At 37.7% G+C, this 14,453-nt stretch overlaps 1 protein-coding gene across 1 annotated transcript; it reads left to right on the forward strand.

Annotated features, from left to right (window-relative positions):
* Positions 1–12,705: 12,705 nt before the first annotated feature.
* Positions 12,706–13,766, forward strand: LOC123946685 (V-type proton ATPase subunit E 1-like). The gene is made up of 2 exons (XM_046012330.1): positions 12,706–13,221; positions 13,419–13,766. The coding sequence occupies exons 1-2, from the start codon at positions 12,757–12,759 to the stop codon at positions 13,632–13,634; spliced, it is 681 nt and encodes a 226-aa protein (XP_045868286.1). The 5' UTR covers positions 12,706–12,756; the 3' UTR covers positions 13,635–13,766.
* The last annotated feature ends 687 nt before the right edge of the window (positions 13,767–14,453 follow it).

Genomic DNA, 14,453 nt, shown 5'->3' on the forward strand with positions numbered 1-14,453 from the left:
AGTTTTGTTTAGGAAAATAGTTATCACTTGGAATAGATGAGATACTGTAAAAACATTGATGTGATATTTTTCTTACTCAATACAGACAATATAATCTTGTCATTTTCATTGATCTTTCTCAGAAACTTCCTTCAATATCTTACAGTTTCTCTAGGAAAAAAATCCTCAAATGCCATATGATTTATTGAAAAATGTGGATGCTTTTATTTTAAAATAAAAAAATGCATACTTAATAGGGTATATCCATATAATTTAACTATTGATTTTTTTTTTTTTAAGCATAGATCTGGGGTGCCTGGGTGGCTCATTCATTAAGCATTGGCCTTCAGCTCAGGTCATGATCTGAGGGTCCCAGGATGGAGCCCAGCATCAGGCTCCCTATTCAGCAGGAATCCTGCTTCTGCCTCTCCCATTCCCCCTGTTTGTGTTCCCTCTTTCACTGAGTCTCTCTGTGCCAAATAAATAAATAAATACTTAAACAAACAAAAAAGCATAGATCTTTAACAGTGTAAAGATCCCCATATTTCCAAATCCCACAATGACTCTTGTAATATATAGGTATATAGGTAGATACATGCATACATACATACATACATGCATAAATACATACTGCAGAAAAAGTTGTTTAAGATCAATAGAATACATTCACTTTCTCTAATTACATGGAATGTAAGCTCCATTTTCTCACTAGACTAGAATATAGATGTATAGCTCCTTCTCTAGTTTTAGACTAGTTTAAAACTGGGCACGTATGTAAATTATTTAATGCCTAAACAAAATCACTAATGTTTTTAGAAAATAAGAACTTCATAACAGAACAAAATTTTCCATCTCATATAAAATTGGAATTTCATCTGTTAAAATACTCTTCCAGTCTACTGAATGTATTAAGTGCCTCAAGTATTTTGGATGATATGTATGTGTGGTGTTTGTGTGTGTGTGTGTGGGCATGCGCACATATGTAGGTTAAATAAGAATTGTGGATATTAAAATGTTTCCTAAATAATAGAAATCACTTTTTATTAATAAAAAAATACTACAATCCTAATTAGTTGTTCAACATTCATAATGATCCCTATACAATGTATTCAATTGAGAAATACAGCACAGGATTTGTTAAGAAAAAAATAAAATAAGTGATAAAAAATTAAAGGGGACTCATAATATAAGAGAAAATGTATGAATGGTTTCTCAATTTCATCCTGACTGAAGTATAATTTGCATGTGAAAGAAGGTAAATAGTTGACAAACAGGGTTTTTATAGCCTCTCTCAATAGAGGCTTCCCTCTAGTAAGTCAGATGGTAACTGGTAAGTCAGATGTCAGATAAATCTGGCATACGTAATGTACTATAGGGATGGAAATGAGTCTGTCAAACACATAGTGTAATTAGTTATCAATAAATAGTAGAAATTAATAATAATATGGGATTATATAGCTAACTGCTATGGTTGTGAATAAGTAAAAATTATATTTGTGAAGTGGTGAGAACACTTAAGATCTACCCTTTTGTATTTTTAAAGGTACAATACAATAATGTTTTCTTTCATTTTTATTTAAATTCAGTTAATTGAAATAAAATGTTTCATTAGTTTCAGAGGTAAGGTCAATGATTCATCAGTCTTATATAATACCCAGTATTCATTACATCACATGTCTTCCTTAATGTCCATTGCCTGGTTACCCCATCCCCTCACCCCTTTCCCCTCCAGTAACCCTTAGTTTGTTTCCTATGATTAAGAGTTTCTTATGGTTTGTGTGTCTCTCTCTGATTTCACTTTTATATTCTCCTCTCTTTCCCTGTGATTCTCCATTTTGTTTCTTAAATTCCACATATGAGTGAGATCATATGCTGTCTTTCTCTGATTGACTTACTTTGCTTAGAATAATACCCTCTTGTTCCATCCATGTCATTGCAAATGGCAAGATTTCATGTTTTTTGATGGATAAGTAGTATTCCATAGTATAAATGCACCACGTGTTTTTATCTACTTATCTCTTGATGGACATTTGGGATCCTTCCATAGTTTGGCTTTGTGGATATTGCTGCTTTAAACATTAGGGTACCGGTGCCCCTTCGGATCAGTGCATTTGTACCTTTGGAGGTAAATGCTTAGTAGTGCAATTTCTGGGTTATAGGGGACCTCTATTTTTAACTTTTTGAAGAACCTCCATACTATTTTCCAGAATGGCTACACCAGCTCACATTCCCTCCAACAATGTAAGAGGGTTCCCCTTTCTCTAGCCTCCCTAACATCTGTAATTTCCTGAATGGTTAATTTTAGCCATTCTTAATGCTGTAGATGTATCTCTTTGTGGTTTTGATTGGTATTTTCCTGATGCCAAGTGATGTGAAGCATTTTCTCATGTGTCTGTTGGCCATTTTACAGTCTTCTTTAGGGAAATGTTGACTTGTGTCCTCTGTCCATTTCTTGATTGGATTATTTGTTCTTTAGTTGTGAGTATGATTATTTCTTTACAGATTTTGGATACAAGCCTTCTATCTGATAAGATATTTGTAAAATATTTTCTCCCATTCTGTAGGTTCTCTTTCAGTTTTGTTGACCGTTTCCTTTGTTGTGCAAAAGATTTTTATCTGGATGAAGTCCCAAGAGTTCCTTTTTGCCATTGTCTCTCTTAGCCTTTGGAGATTTGTCTAGCAGGAAGTTGTGGTGGCTGCGGTCACAGCGGTTGCTGACTGTGTTCTCCTTAAGGATTTTGATGGATTCTGTCTTACATCCAAGTCTTTCATCCATTTTGAGTCTCTTTGTGTATGGTGTGCAAAAATGGTCCAGTTTTATTCTTCTGCTTGTGGCTGTCCAATTTTCTCAACACCACTTGTTGAAAAGAACTTTTCAACAAAAGTCTTTTTGCCACTGGATATGCTTTCCTGCTTTGTCGAAGGTTAGTTGACCATAGAGTTGAGGGTCCATTTCTGAGTTCTCTATTCTCTTCCAATAGCCAATAACATCCAAAAGACAACATATGTGTCTGTTTTTGTGCCACTACCATAGCATCTGAATGATTATAGATTTATAATATAGGTTTTCTTTTACAACATTCTTTTGGTTATTCAGGGTCTTTTCTGGTTCCATATATATATTAGGATTATTGTTTTTCAGCTCTGTTGAAAAAGTTGATAGTATTTTGATAGAGATTGCATTGAATGTGTAGATTGCTCTAGGGAGCATAGACATTTTAACAATATTTATTCTTCCAGTTCATGAGCATGGGGTGTTTTTCCATTTCTTTGTGTCTTCCTCAATTTCTTTTGTGAGTATTCCATAGTTTTCTGAACAAAGACACTTTGCCTGTTGTTTAGGTTTACTCCTATGTATCTTATGGTTCTTGGTGCAAATGTAAATGAGATCCACTCCTTAATTTCTCTTTCTTCTGTCTCATTGTTAGTGTATAAAATTCAACTGTTTTCTGTGCATTTATTTTATATCCTGACACTCTGATTTCCTGCATGAGTTCTGGTAATTTGGGGGTGGAGTCTTTTGGGTTCTCCACATTGAGTATCAAGCCATATATGAAGAGTGGGAGTCTGACTTTTTTGCCAGTTAGGATGTCCTTTGTTTCTTTGTTGTCTAATTGCTGAGACTAGGACGTCTAGAGCTATGTTGAACAATAGTGGTGAAAGAGGTCATCCCTGCCATGTTCCTGACCCTAGGGGGAAAGCTGTCAGTTTTCCCCCATTGAGAATGATATTTGTCTGGGCTTTCTGTATATGGCTTCTATGATATTGAGGTACGTTCCCTCTATCCCTATACTGTGAAGACTTTTAATCAAGAAAGCATTCTGTACTTTATCAAATACTTTTCTGCACCTATTAAGAGGCTCATACAGTTCCTGTCCTTTCTTTTATTAATGTAGTATATCATGTCGATTGATTTGTGGATGTTGAACCACAGTTGCAGCTCAGGAATAAATCTCACTTTGTTGAGGTGAATTACCCTTTTAATGCACTTTTGGATGGTATTGGCTAGTAACTTGGTCAGAATTATTGCATCCGTGTTTATCAGGGATATTGGTATGTAATTCTCCTCTTTAGTAGGGTCTTCCTCTGATTTGGGGATCAAGGTAATCCAGGCCTCATAGGAAGAGTTTGGAAGTTTTCCTTCCATTTCTATTTTTTGAACAAGCTTCAGAAGAATAGGCTTTCTTTCAGAAGAATAGTATTTCTTCAAGAGTTCAGGAATTCCTCTGGAAAATCATCCAGTCCTGGACCCTTGTTTGTTGTGAGATTTTTGATTACTGCTTCAATTATGGGTCTATTCAGTTTCTTCCTGTTCCAGTTTTGTAGGATATACATTTCTAGGAATGCATCTATTTCTTCCACATTGCCTAATTTATTGGCATATAGTTGTTCCTAAAGTGTTCTATAACTGTATTTCTACAGTGTTGGTTGAGATCTCTCTCTTTCGTTCATGATTTTATTGATTTGTGTCCTTTCTCCTTCTTTTTGATAAGTCTGGTCAGGGGCTTATCAATCTTATTAATTTTTTCAAAGAACCAGGTGCAAGATTTGCTGATCTATTGTGCTGCTCTTTTGGTTTCTACTTCATTGATTTCTGCTGTAATCTTTATTAATTTTATTCTCCTCCTGGGTTTAGGCTTTATTTTCTGTTCTTTTCCCAGCAACGTTAGGTGTAAGGTTCAATTGTATATTTGAGACCTTTCTTGTCTCTTGAGAAAGGCTTGTATTACTATATACTAGGTACTTGGTATATCTGTTTGTTTCCTGTTTGTTAGAAGAAATTGCATCCCAAAATTGTAAAAAAGAAATATATATATACATATATATGTGTGTGTGTGTGTATATATTTATTATATATTTATTTTTATTTTATATATATTTTATATATTTATTATATATTTATATATTTATATATTTATTTATATTATATATATATTTATTTTTATTTATTACATATTTATTATATAAATATAAATTTATAAATATAAATATTACACATTTAATAAAATTAAATATAATAAAAGGATGGAATGTAAGTGTGATAATGAAGGTTAAAAAGATTTTTTAAAAAGAGTTGTAAGGGGTGCCTGGGTTTCTCAGTGGGTTAAGTCTCTGCCTTTGGCTCAGGTCATGATCTCAGGGTCCTGGGATGGAGCCCTGCATCAGCCTCTCTGCTTGGCAGGGAGCCTGCTTCCTCCCTCTCTCTCTGCCTGCCTCTCTGCCTACTTGTGATCTCTGTCTGTCAAATAAATAAATAAAGTCCTTAAAAAAAAGAGTTGACAAAATAAGAAACTGGTTGAACAGGGAAGGAGAAAAAATTAAAATTGAAAGATAAAAGAATTGTGGGGAAAAAAACATGAATTCTATATACTATTTTCACCTAGCACTGGAGTTTTGCAATTTCTTATGGTCTGTAAACCTGGTCTTAGCTAGATGTTCTTGCTGATCTTCCTGAGATCACTGATTCTCCAGTGTCTTTGCCCCAGACAGACTGGCACTGTCCTTGCCAATGGATCAGGCTAAGTAATCTGCTCTGATTGCTCCCTGTGGCTTTTGTTCCCTGAAGGCTTTCCCTGCCTCTTTAGAGGATATGAATGAAATTGGCAGCCTCAGAGTCTCCATTCCCAGAGATTAAAGAAATGGGCCCCACTCCTCAGTGTGCCCTTGGGTAAAATCAGTCAATCACTCCGATCTCCCTGGTCTCTATGCACTCTTAGTGCCCACCCAGTCTGTGAGAGTGCATTTCTCTCCCAGGCATGTAACCCCATTTGGAGTCTCCAAACCCTGCAGACTCCTGTGGTTCACACTCATGCCACTCCTTCCACAGATGGAAACGGGATCTCACCACAGTTCTGCCTCTTGCTGGGCCCCTGGTTGAAGGGTGGTGGGTCAGCCATGCCGCTCTTCATGGTATATGGCAACCTGACCTGAGAGTCCATTCCTGGGCTCACTGATTACAGCCAGCTTTCTTGCTCTAATGTTTGGGAACTCTGCCACATCCTGGTCTTCTTGTGACTCTGGGGATCCTGAGACCACACTGTGCCACCAAGTATCCTATCCTGTTTCTACCACCTGAGCACCTTTCAGACAGGGATGGCCCTCAATGGAGAAGACTTCTAAAAGTTCTGATTTTAGGCTCTCTGCTATATTGTTTTCCAGTAGCTGGCTGATGAAGTCTCCTTCCCTCCTCAGTTTATCAACAAATAGATCATCTCAGATTCACTTCTCCACATTTCTTACCTTGCAGAAATTGGTCACTTTTCTGTTTGTAGAATTGCAGCTCTTCTTTTCTTAGATCTTCAGTTGAGTTTACATGTGTTCAGAATGCTTTGAAAGCTATCTAGCCAAATTCCTGGGGGCAGACAAAAATTAATATCTCCTACTCATCGACCATCTTGAACTATCTACAATACAGTACTGTTAACTTTAAGCAAAATGTAGTACAGAAAACAACGTTCTTCAACAATATTCATCTTCAAAATCTTTGCTATTTATTTACCATAAGGAACTGAACTCCTGCCAGTTAACAACCATTTCCCATTGCCCACCCTGATCCATCCCAAAGTAACCAATTTTCTACTCTCCATTTCCATGAGTTAGAGTAATTACAACACTTCATATAAGTAGAATTATGCAATTTTTGTCCTCCTGTGACTGACTTATTTCACTTAACCTAAACTCCTCCAGACTCATCAATGTTGTCACATATCTTTAAAAAAAGGAAAAAAAGGGAGAGGGGAATGAACAACCATACAATTATCAGAGTTTGTCCTGCTCAACCTTTCTGATGATCCTGATCTTCTGCTTGTGATTTTACTCTTTTTATTTATCACATCCATATTATGTGTCACTGGCAATCTGGCTGTCATTACTTTAAACTTCATAGACTTCCATCTACAAACATCTATGTGTTTCTTAGATGAAACTATTCTATCTTAAAAGTCTCATTTACCACTTTATGTATTTGTAGATTTCTGGGGACAATCATCACCAAGGACAAAATCCTTTCTCATAACAGTTATATACTCCAACAATTTTTCTTTATCTTCATGGAGGTAATGAATTTCCCATTCTAACTGCTCTGTCCTCTGACCACTCTGTTGCTATTTGTAAACTCCTTCATCACCTCACCATCATAAACAGGAAACTATACATCCTGTTTGTGCTCTATGCATGGCTGTGTAAGTTCTTGACCATCTCCCCACACCTTATGCTTCTGTTCCAGCTGGATAAATGTGTGCCCAATGTCATAACTTTGTCTGTGCCTATCTTTTGCTTGTACAACTATCTTCTCAGATGCATGGCTCCTAGAAGTAATAGGCTTTTCCCTTGTTTTGGTTACTTTGCTATTTACTTTGGAATTTGTGATATTGTCCAAAATATATCATATCTGCTAGTGAAAGAAAAAAATGTTTAGTTCACTAATATTTCTCACATGATTGTCATTGTTACTTCCAAATATGCTAATTACTCAGCAGGGGGGAAAAGGACTTCATTGACCAAAGAAGTAGCTATTCTCAATAATCTGTTGGCCCCATGCTGAACTCCTTCATTTGCTCTCTATGGAACCAGAAAGACACAAACCTTCAAAGGTTTTGTACTTGAAGTACTGTGTCATACAAAGAAATCAAAGAGTCCTGATTAATATGAACTAACGTTATCATGAGGATTTACAAGAGAAAAAATTTTAAACTTCAACTCTGCTATCTTCCCACATTCATGTCACAGCTATAGGAAATGCTGAGCTCATTTGCTAAACACTCTATATATCACGAAAGTGGCTGAGTTGTGTCCTCCTTTAAAGTATCTGTAGGTTCCATGTAAATGATTTATAATTGTGAATATAAACTGGTAGTTATGGAACATAAATCATTTGCTTAGTGTTATAAATAATTAAAATATCTTATCAGAAACATTAATTCCAAAAGATTTATGCACAGTCTCATTTTCTGTGGCATTATTCACAATAGTCAATGCATGGAAGCAGCCTAAGTGTATGTTGAGAGGTGAATAGAGAAGGAAGTGGTTGTGTGTGTGTGTGTGTGTGTGTGTGTGTGTGTGTGCGCGCAATGGAATATTATTCAGCTATAAAGAAGGGTGAGTTCTTGCCATTTACATTGGTAGACAAGAGGATACTATGCCAATTGAAATATGCCAGATAGAGAAAGAAAAATGCTAGATGTTTTCACTTATATGTAGACTCTAAAAAGCAAAATGAACAAGTAAACCAGGAAACAAAGCAGAAACAGACCCATCAATGCATAGAACAATATGGAGAACATACATTAGGACAAAATCGCAAATGCCATATGGAACTTGTTGAGGGTGATGAACACAACAGGTGAAGAGGAGTGGGAGGTACAGATTTCTAGTTATGGAATAAATAAGTCACAGGAATAAAAGGTATAGCAGAAGGAATGTAGTCAATGCTATTGTAATCCTGTTGTATGGTCACACATGGCAAGTTTACAAAGATATTGGGTTTCTTTAACCTCAACACCTGGACACTGTGATCTGGTCATTATGAGACTGTCTTTATTACTAAGTGAAGTGTGGCTTCATTTTGTCTTCCCATTTATAAAATATGTGATTTCTAATATCTGTGATTGTTAGTATGCAATGGGTTTTTATTTTTGTCTGTAGGAGGGAAATTTTGAAATATTTATCAAAATTTAGACTCACATAAATATTCTACAATTATTTGTATATATTCAAAGGAATGCATTCAAATGGATTTAGCACTATAGCTAGTGATGCGATATTGGTAGCAACTTGATTTCCTAAAACTTAACCAACAAAGCAACTGCTAAATTACATACAAGTCTCCTCTGGTATTCTATGCATGTACATTGAAAATGAAAGCTAAAGTTTCAAATATTCTTCTGATTTTTCAAGATATTAATATGCATCTTTGATAGGAGAAGATGGTGTGGCAAGAAGACCTTGAACATACCTTCTTCACAGACTACACCAAATTATACCTATTAGTAGCACAATTCCTCCTGAAGAACTAGGGCTGACTGAACAGCTTCTGAACAACCAAAAGACAAAGACAAAGTCAAGAGCACAGAATAAACAGGAGACACAGTAACAAAGTGAGCCCCCACCGCCTTGCTAGGAACATAAGTGGGAGGGTTAATATGAGGGACTATGGATAGATTCCTCGGTCCTTGGGCACAGAAGAAAAAGCTGCAGTTTAAAAGCACCAAAGAGCTGCAGGGATGCTGTCTCCCCATATACCCTAAAAGCCCAGACTGGACTAGGATCTGCATCCAGTGGCCTGAGACCTCAGTGAGCAATCCCTGTCAAAATACCAGTAACATTTTTTACAAGAACAGATAATCATAATCATAATCAACAGATAATCATAAAATGTTAAGAAGACCCCAAATAGCCAAAGCAATCTTGAGAAAGAATAATAAAATTCGAGGTATCCCAATCCTAGATTTCGAATTACAGTACAAAAGTATAGTAATCAAAATAGTACAGTACTGGCACAAAAACAGACACATACATCAATAGAACAGACTACAGACCCAAGAAATAAACCTATGATCATATTGTCACTTAATCTATGAAAAGGATTTAAGAAAACACAATGGGGAAAGAACAGTATTTTCAATAAAAAGTGCTAGTAAAACTGGAGAGTTACATATAAAAGAATAAAACCTGCTACTTTCCAACCCAGTGTACTCAAATTAAAAAATAAATAAATAAAAATAATCTCAATGAATTAAACACTAAATGTGAGATCTCGAACCATAAATAATCCTAGAAAAAAATCACTGGCAGTAACTTCTCTGACAGGGACTATAGGAACAATGTTCTAGATATGTTCCCTTAGGCAATGGTGACAAAAATGAAATGAACTACTGGGACTACAGCAAAACAAAACGTTGTTGCATAACAAATGAAACCATCAACAAAATAATAAGTCTACCTACTGAATGGGAGAAGATATTTGCAAACAATATATCTGATAAGGGTTTAATTCCAAAATATATAAAGAACTTATGCTACTCAACACCAAACAATAATCAATCTGGTTTTAAAATGAGCAGATGACCTGAATACACAAGACGTATAGATGGCCAATAGACACTTGACAAGATGCTCAAAATCATGAATCAATAAGGAAATACAAATCAAAACCACAGTGAGATGTTACCTTCCACCAGTTTAGCATGGCTAAAACCAAAATGACAAAAAATAACACATGTTGGGAAAATGTGGAGTAAAAGGACACTACATATGCTGTTTGGAAGAATGCAAATTATTACACCCACCATAGAAAACACTATGGAGGTTCCTCAGAAAATTAAGAATAGAAATACCTTAGGAGGAGGGAGGAGTCAAGATGGCGGAGAAATATCAGGCTGAGACTACATCAGGTAGCAGGAGATCAGCTCAATAGCCTATCTAAACATTGCAAACACCTACAAATCCAACGGGAGATAGAAGAGAAGAAGAACAGCAATTCTAGAAACAGAAAATCAACCACTTTCTGAAAGGTAGGACTGGCAGAGAAGTGAATCTAAAATGACAGGGAGATAGACTGCGGGGAGAGGGACCGGCTTCCAGCAAGTGGCAGAGCAACAGAGCACAAAATCAGGACTTTTAAAAGTCTGTTCCACTGAGGGACATTGCTCCAGAGGCTAAACCGGGGTGAAGCCCACGCGGGGCCAGCGTGGACCCAGGTCCCGCAGGGTCATAGAAGGATCGGGGGTGTCGGAGTGTCGCAGAGCTGACAGGTGTTAGAAGGGAGAAGCCAGCTATAGAGACAGAGACAAAGTTCTCAGCTCGGGTTTACCTTGAACTGGTCGCGGGCTGGGTGAGCTCCAAGCGCGGCTGGAGGCTGGGGATACAGGAGTGATTGGGTGCTGTCCTTTGGGGACGCACTGAGGAGTGGGGCCCCGGGTTCTCGGCTCCTCCGGACCGGAGACTAGGAGGTCGCCATTTTCATTCCCATCCTCCAGAACTCTACTGAAAGCGTTTAGGGAACAGAAGCTATCAAAAGCGAACCTGAGTGCATTACTTAGTCCGGCCCCCGGTAAGGGTGGTGCAATAACGCCTCGGGCAAAGACACTTGAGAGTCACTACAACAGGCCCCTACCCCAGAAGACCAACAAAATATCCAGCGAGGACGAAGTTCTTCTATCAAGGAAAGCAGGTTCAATACCTAAGACAGCAGCGGAATTCCAGAGGAGGAGAAAGCAAAGCATGGAACTCATGGCTTTCTCCCCATGATTCTTTAGTCTTGCGGCTAATTCAATTTTTTTTCAATTTTTTTTCTTTTCTTTCTTTTTTCTTCTTCTGCTAAATATTTTAAAATTTTTACCCTTTTCTTTTTTAACGTTTTTTGACTACTTTATCTAAAATATATATTTTTCTTTCTTTTTTATATTTTTTATTTGTTTTATTTTTTAAATTTTTTTCTTTCTTTTTCTGAACCTCTTTTTATCCCCTTTCTCCCCCCCACAATTTGGGGTCTCTTCTGATTTGGTTAAAGCACATTTTTCTGGGGTCTTTGCCACCCTTTTAGTATTTTACTTGATCCTTCATATCCTCTTCTCTGGACAAAATGACAAGGCAGAAAACAATCACCACAAAGAAAATAACAAGAGGCAGTACCACAGGCTAGAGACCTAATCAACAGAGACATTGGTAATATGTCAGATCAAGAATTCAGAATGACGATTCTGAACATTCTAGCCGTGCTCGAAAAAGGCATGGAATATATTAGAGAAACCCTCTCTGGAGATATAATAGCCCTTTCTGGAGAAATCAAAGAACTAAAATCTAAGCAATTTGAAATAAAAAAAGCTATTAATGAGGTTCAATAAAAAATGGAGCCTCTCACTGCTAGGATAAATGTGGCAGAAGAAAGAATTAGTGATATAGAAGACCAAATGACAGAGAATAAAGAAGCCGAGCAAAAGAGGGACAAACCAGCTACTGGAAGATGAGGGGAGAATTCCAGAGATAAGTGACACGATAAGACGAAACAACATTAGAATGATTGGGACTCCAGAAGAAGAAGAAAGAGAGAGGGGAACAGAAGGTCTATTGGAGAGAATTATTGGAAAGAATTTCCCTAAAATGGCAAAGGGAACAAGCAGCAATATCCAGGAGGTGCAGAAAACCCTGGTCAAAGTCAACAAGAATAGGTCCACACCCCGTCACCTAATAGTAAAATTTACAAGTCTTAGTGACAAAGAGAAAATTCTGAAAGCAGCCCAGGAAAAGAAGTCTGTAACATACAATGGTAAAAATATTAGATTGGCAGCAGACTTATCCACAGAGACATGGCAGGCCAGAAAGAGCTGGCATGATATATTCAGAGCACTAAACGAGAAAAACATGGAGCCAAGAATACTCTATCCAGCTAGGCTATCATTGAAAATAGAAGGAGAGATCAAAAGCTTCCAGGACAAACAAAAACTGAAAGAATTTGCAAACACCAAACCAGCTCTACAGGAAATATTGAAAGGGGTCCTCTAAGCAAAGAGAGAGCCGAAAAGTAGTAGATCAGAAAGGTACAGAGACAATATACAGTAACAGTCACCTTACAGGCTAATAATGGCACTAAATTCATATCTCTCAATAGTTACCCTGAATGTTAATGGGCTAAATGCCCCAATCAAAAGACACAGGGTATCAGAATGGATAAAAAAACAAAACCCATCGACTGCATTTTCTTTCTTCCCCTTCGTTTCACCACCCTCTTCCAGTGTAAGCTAGAGAAAGTGGGGCCTCAAGCCTAGTCCAGCTTTCGTTATGGCCCTCAGTGATGCTGACGTGCAAAAGCAGATTAAGCATATGATGGCTTTTATTGAACAAGAAGCCAATGAAAAAGCAGAGGAAGTTGATGTGAAGCCTGAGGAAGAGTTCAACATTGAGAAAGGTCATCTTGTGCAAACCCAAAGACTGAAGATTATGGAAAACTATGAGAAGAAAGAAAAGCAGATTGAGCAGCAGAAGAAGATTCAGATGTCTAATTTGATGAACCAAGCAAGGCTCAAAGTCCTCAGAGCAAGAGATGACCTTATTACAGACTTATTAAATGAAGCAAAACAGAAACTCAGCAAAGTGGTAAAAGATACAACCAGGTACCAAGTGCTCCTGGATGGACTGGTCCTCCAGGGTTTGTACCAATTGTTGGAGCCCCGAATGATTGTTCTTTGCAGGAAGAAGGATTTCCCTCTGGTAAAGGCTCTAGCACAGAAAGCGATTCCAATGTATAAAATTGTCACCAAAGGGGCGCCTGGGTGTCTCAGTGGGTTAAGCCGCTGCCTTCGGCTCAGGTCATGATCCCAGGGTCCTGGGATCGAGCCCCGCATTGGGCTCTCTGCTCCGCAGGGAGCCTGCTTCCTCCTCTCTCTGCCTGCCTCTCTGCCTAGTTGTGATTTCTCTCTGTCAAATAAATAAAATATTTAAAAAAAATTGCCACCAAAAAAGAAGTTGATGTCCAAATTGATCAGGAGGCCTACCTGCCTGAGGAAATAGCTGGTGAAGGTGAGATCTATAATGGGGATCGTAAAATAAAAGTTTCCAATACCCTAGAAAGCCTGATGGATCTCATAGACCAGCAGATGATGTCAGAAGTACGGGGTGCCTTATTTGGTGCAAATGCCAACAGGAAGTTTTTGGAGTAAACCTTTGGGCAAGGTGGAGTTCATCCACTGCTTTCCTGTCATGTGGAAGTTTCTGATATTAGAAGACACAAGATATCTGTGTGGCTTCCTCTTCACTGTTCTACTATACTGTATTTTATCAGTGGATCCTCCCTGTAGCTAATGCCCTTGGCATAACTGTTAACATGAGAGAAAGTTTCACTTACTATGATCAGGAAACCTCCTCCTTAGCTTATCTAAAAGCATGAATTTCATTTGCTTTTGTAGCAGGAAGGTGAGGGCATCAGATGGTGGTTACTGGAGATTCACGGAGTCTCTGCTCTTCTCTTGTCTTCTGCTGTCAGTTCTCGAGCCTAGAGGGTGAGGTGTGTGGTGTTCTCTGACTTTCAGTCTCTGCTCTTTAGGCTGAAGATGTGTGGGGGACATGCATTCCTGCCAGCAATAGTAGCTTCACTGTTAATCTGTTTGGGCCTATAAGTGCTCCTCATCTGTAAATGTGACTTAAAATCTAAGCCATGAGTAGGCATTATTTATTAAAACAAAATGTTTACATGGAAAAACAAACAAACAAACAAAAAAACACCCATCAATACGTTGCCTACAAGAAACTCATTTTAGACGCGAAGACACTTCCAGATTTAAAGTGAGGGGGTGGAAAACAATTTACCATGCTAATGGGCATCAGAAGAAAGCTGGAGTGGCAATCCTTATATCAGATCAATAAGATTTTAAGCCAAAGAGTTTAATAAGAAATGTGGAAGGACACTATATCATACTCAAAGGGTCTGTCCAACAGGAAGATCTAACAATTTTAAATATCTATGCCCCTAACGTGAAAGC

This window comes from Meles meles, chromosome 7, assembly GCF_922984935.1.
Source record: "Meles meles chromosome 7, mMelMel3.1 paternal haplotype, whole genome shotgun sequence".
Classification (NCBI taxonomy): Eukaryota; Metazoa; Chordata; class Mammalia; order Carnivora; family Mustelidae; genus Meles; species Meles meles.

Excerpts from the sequence above, each read along its gene's own strand:
- LOC123946685 (XM_046012330.1), top strand. The coding sequence starts at position 12,757 with ATGGCCCTCAGTGATGCTGACGTGCAAAAGCAGATTAAGCATATGATG. Across the intron at positions 13,222-13,418 it reads AGAAAGCGATTCCAATGTAT|AAAATTGCCACCAAAAAAGA; the intron begins AAAATTGTCACC and ends AAATATTTAAAA.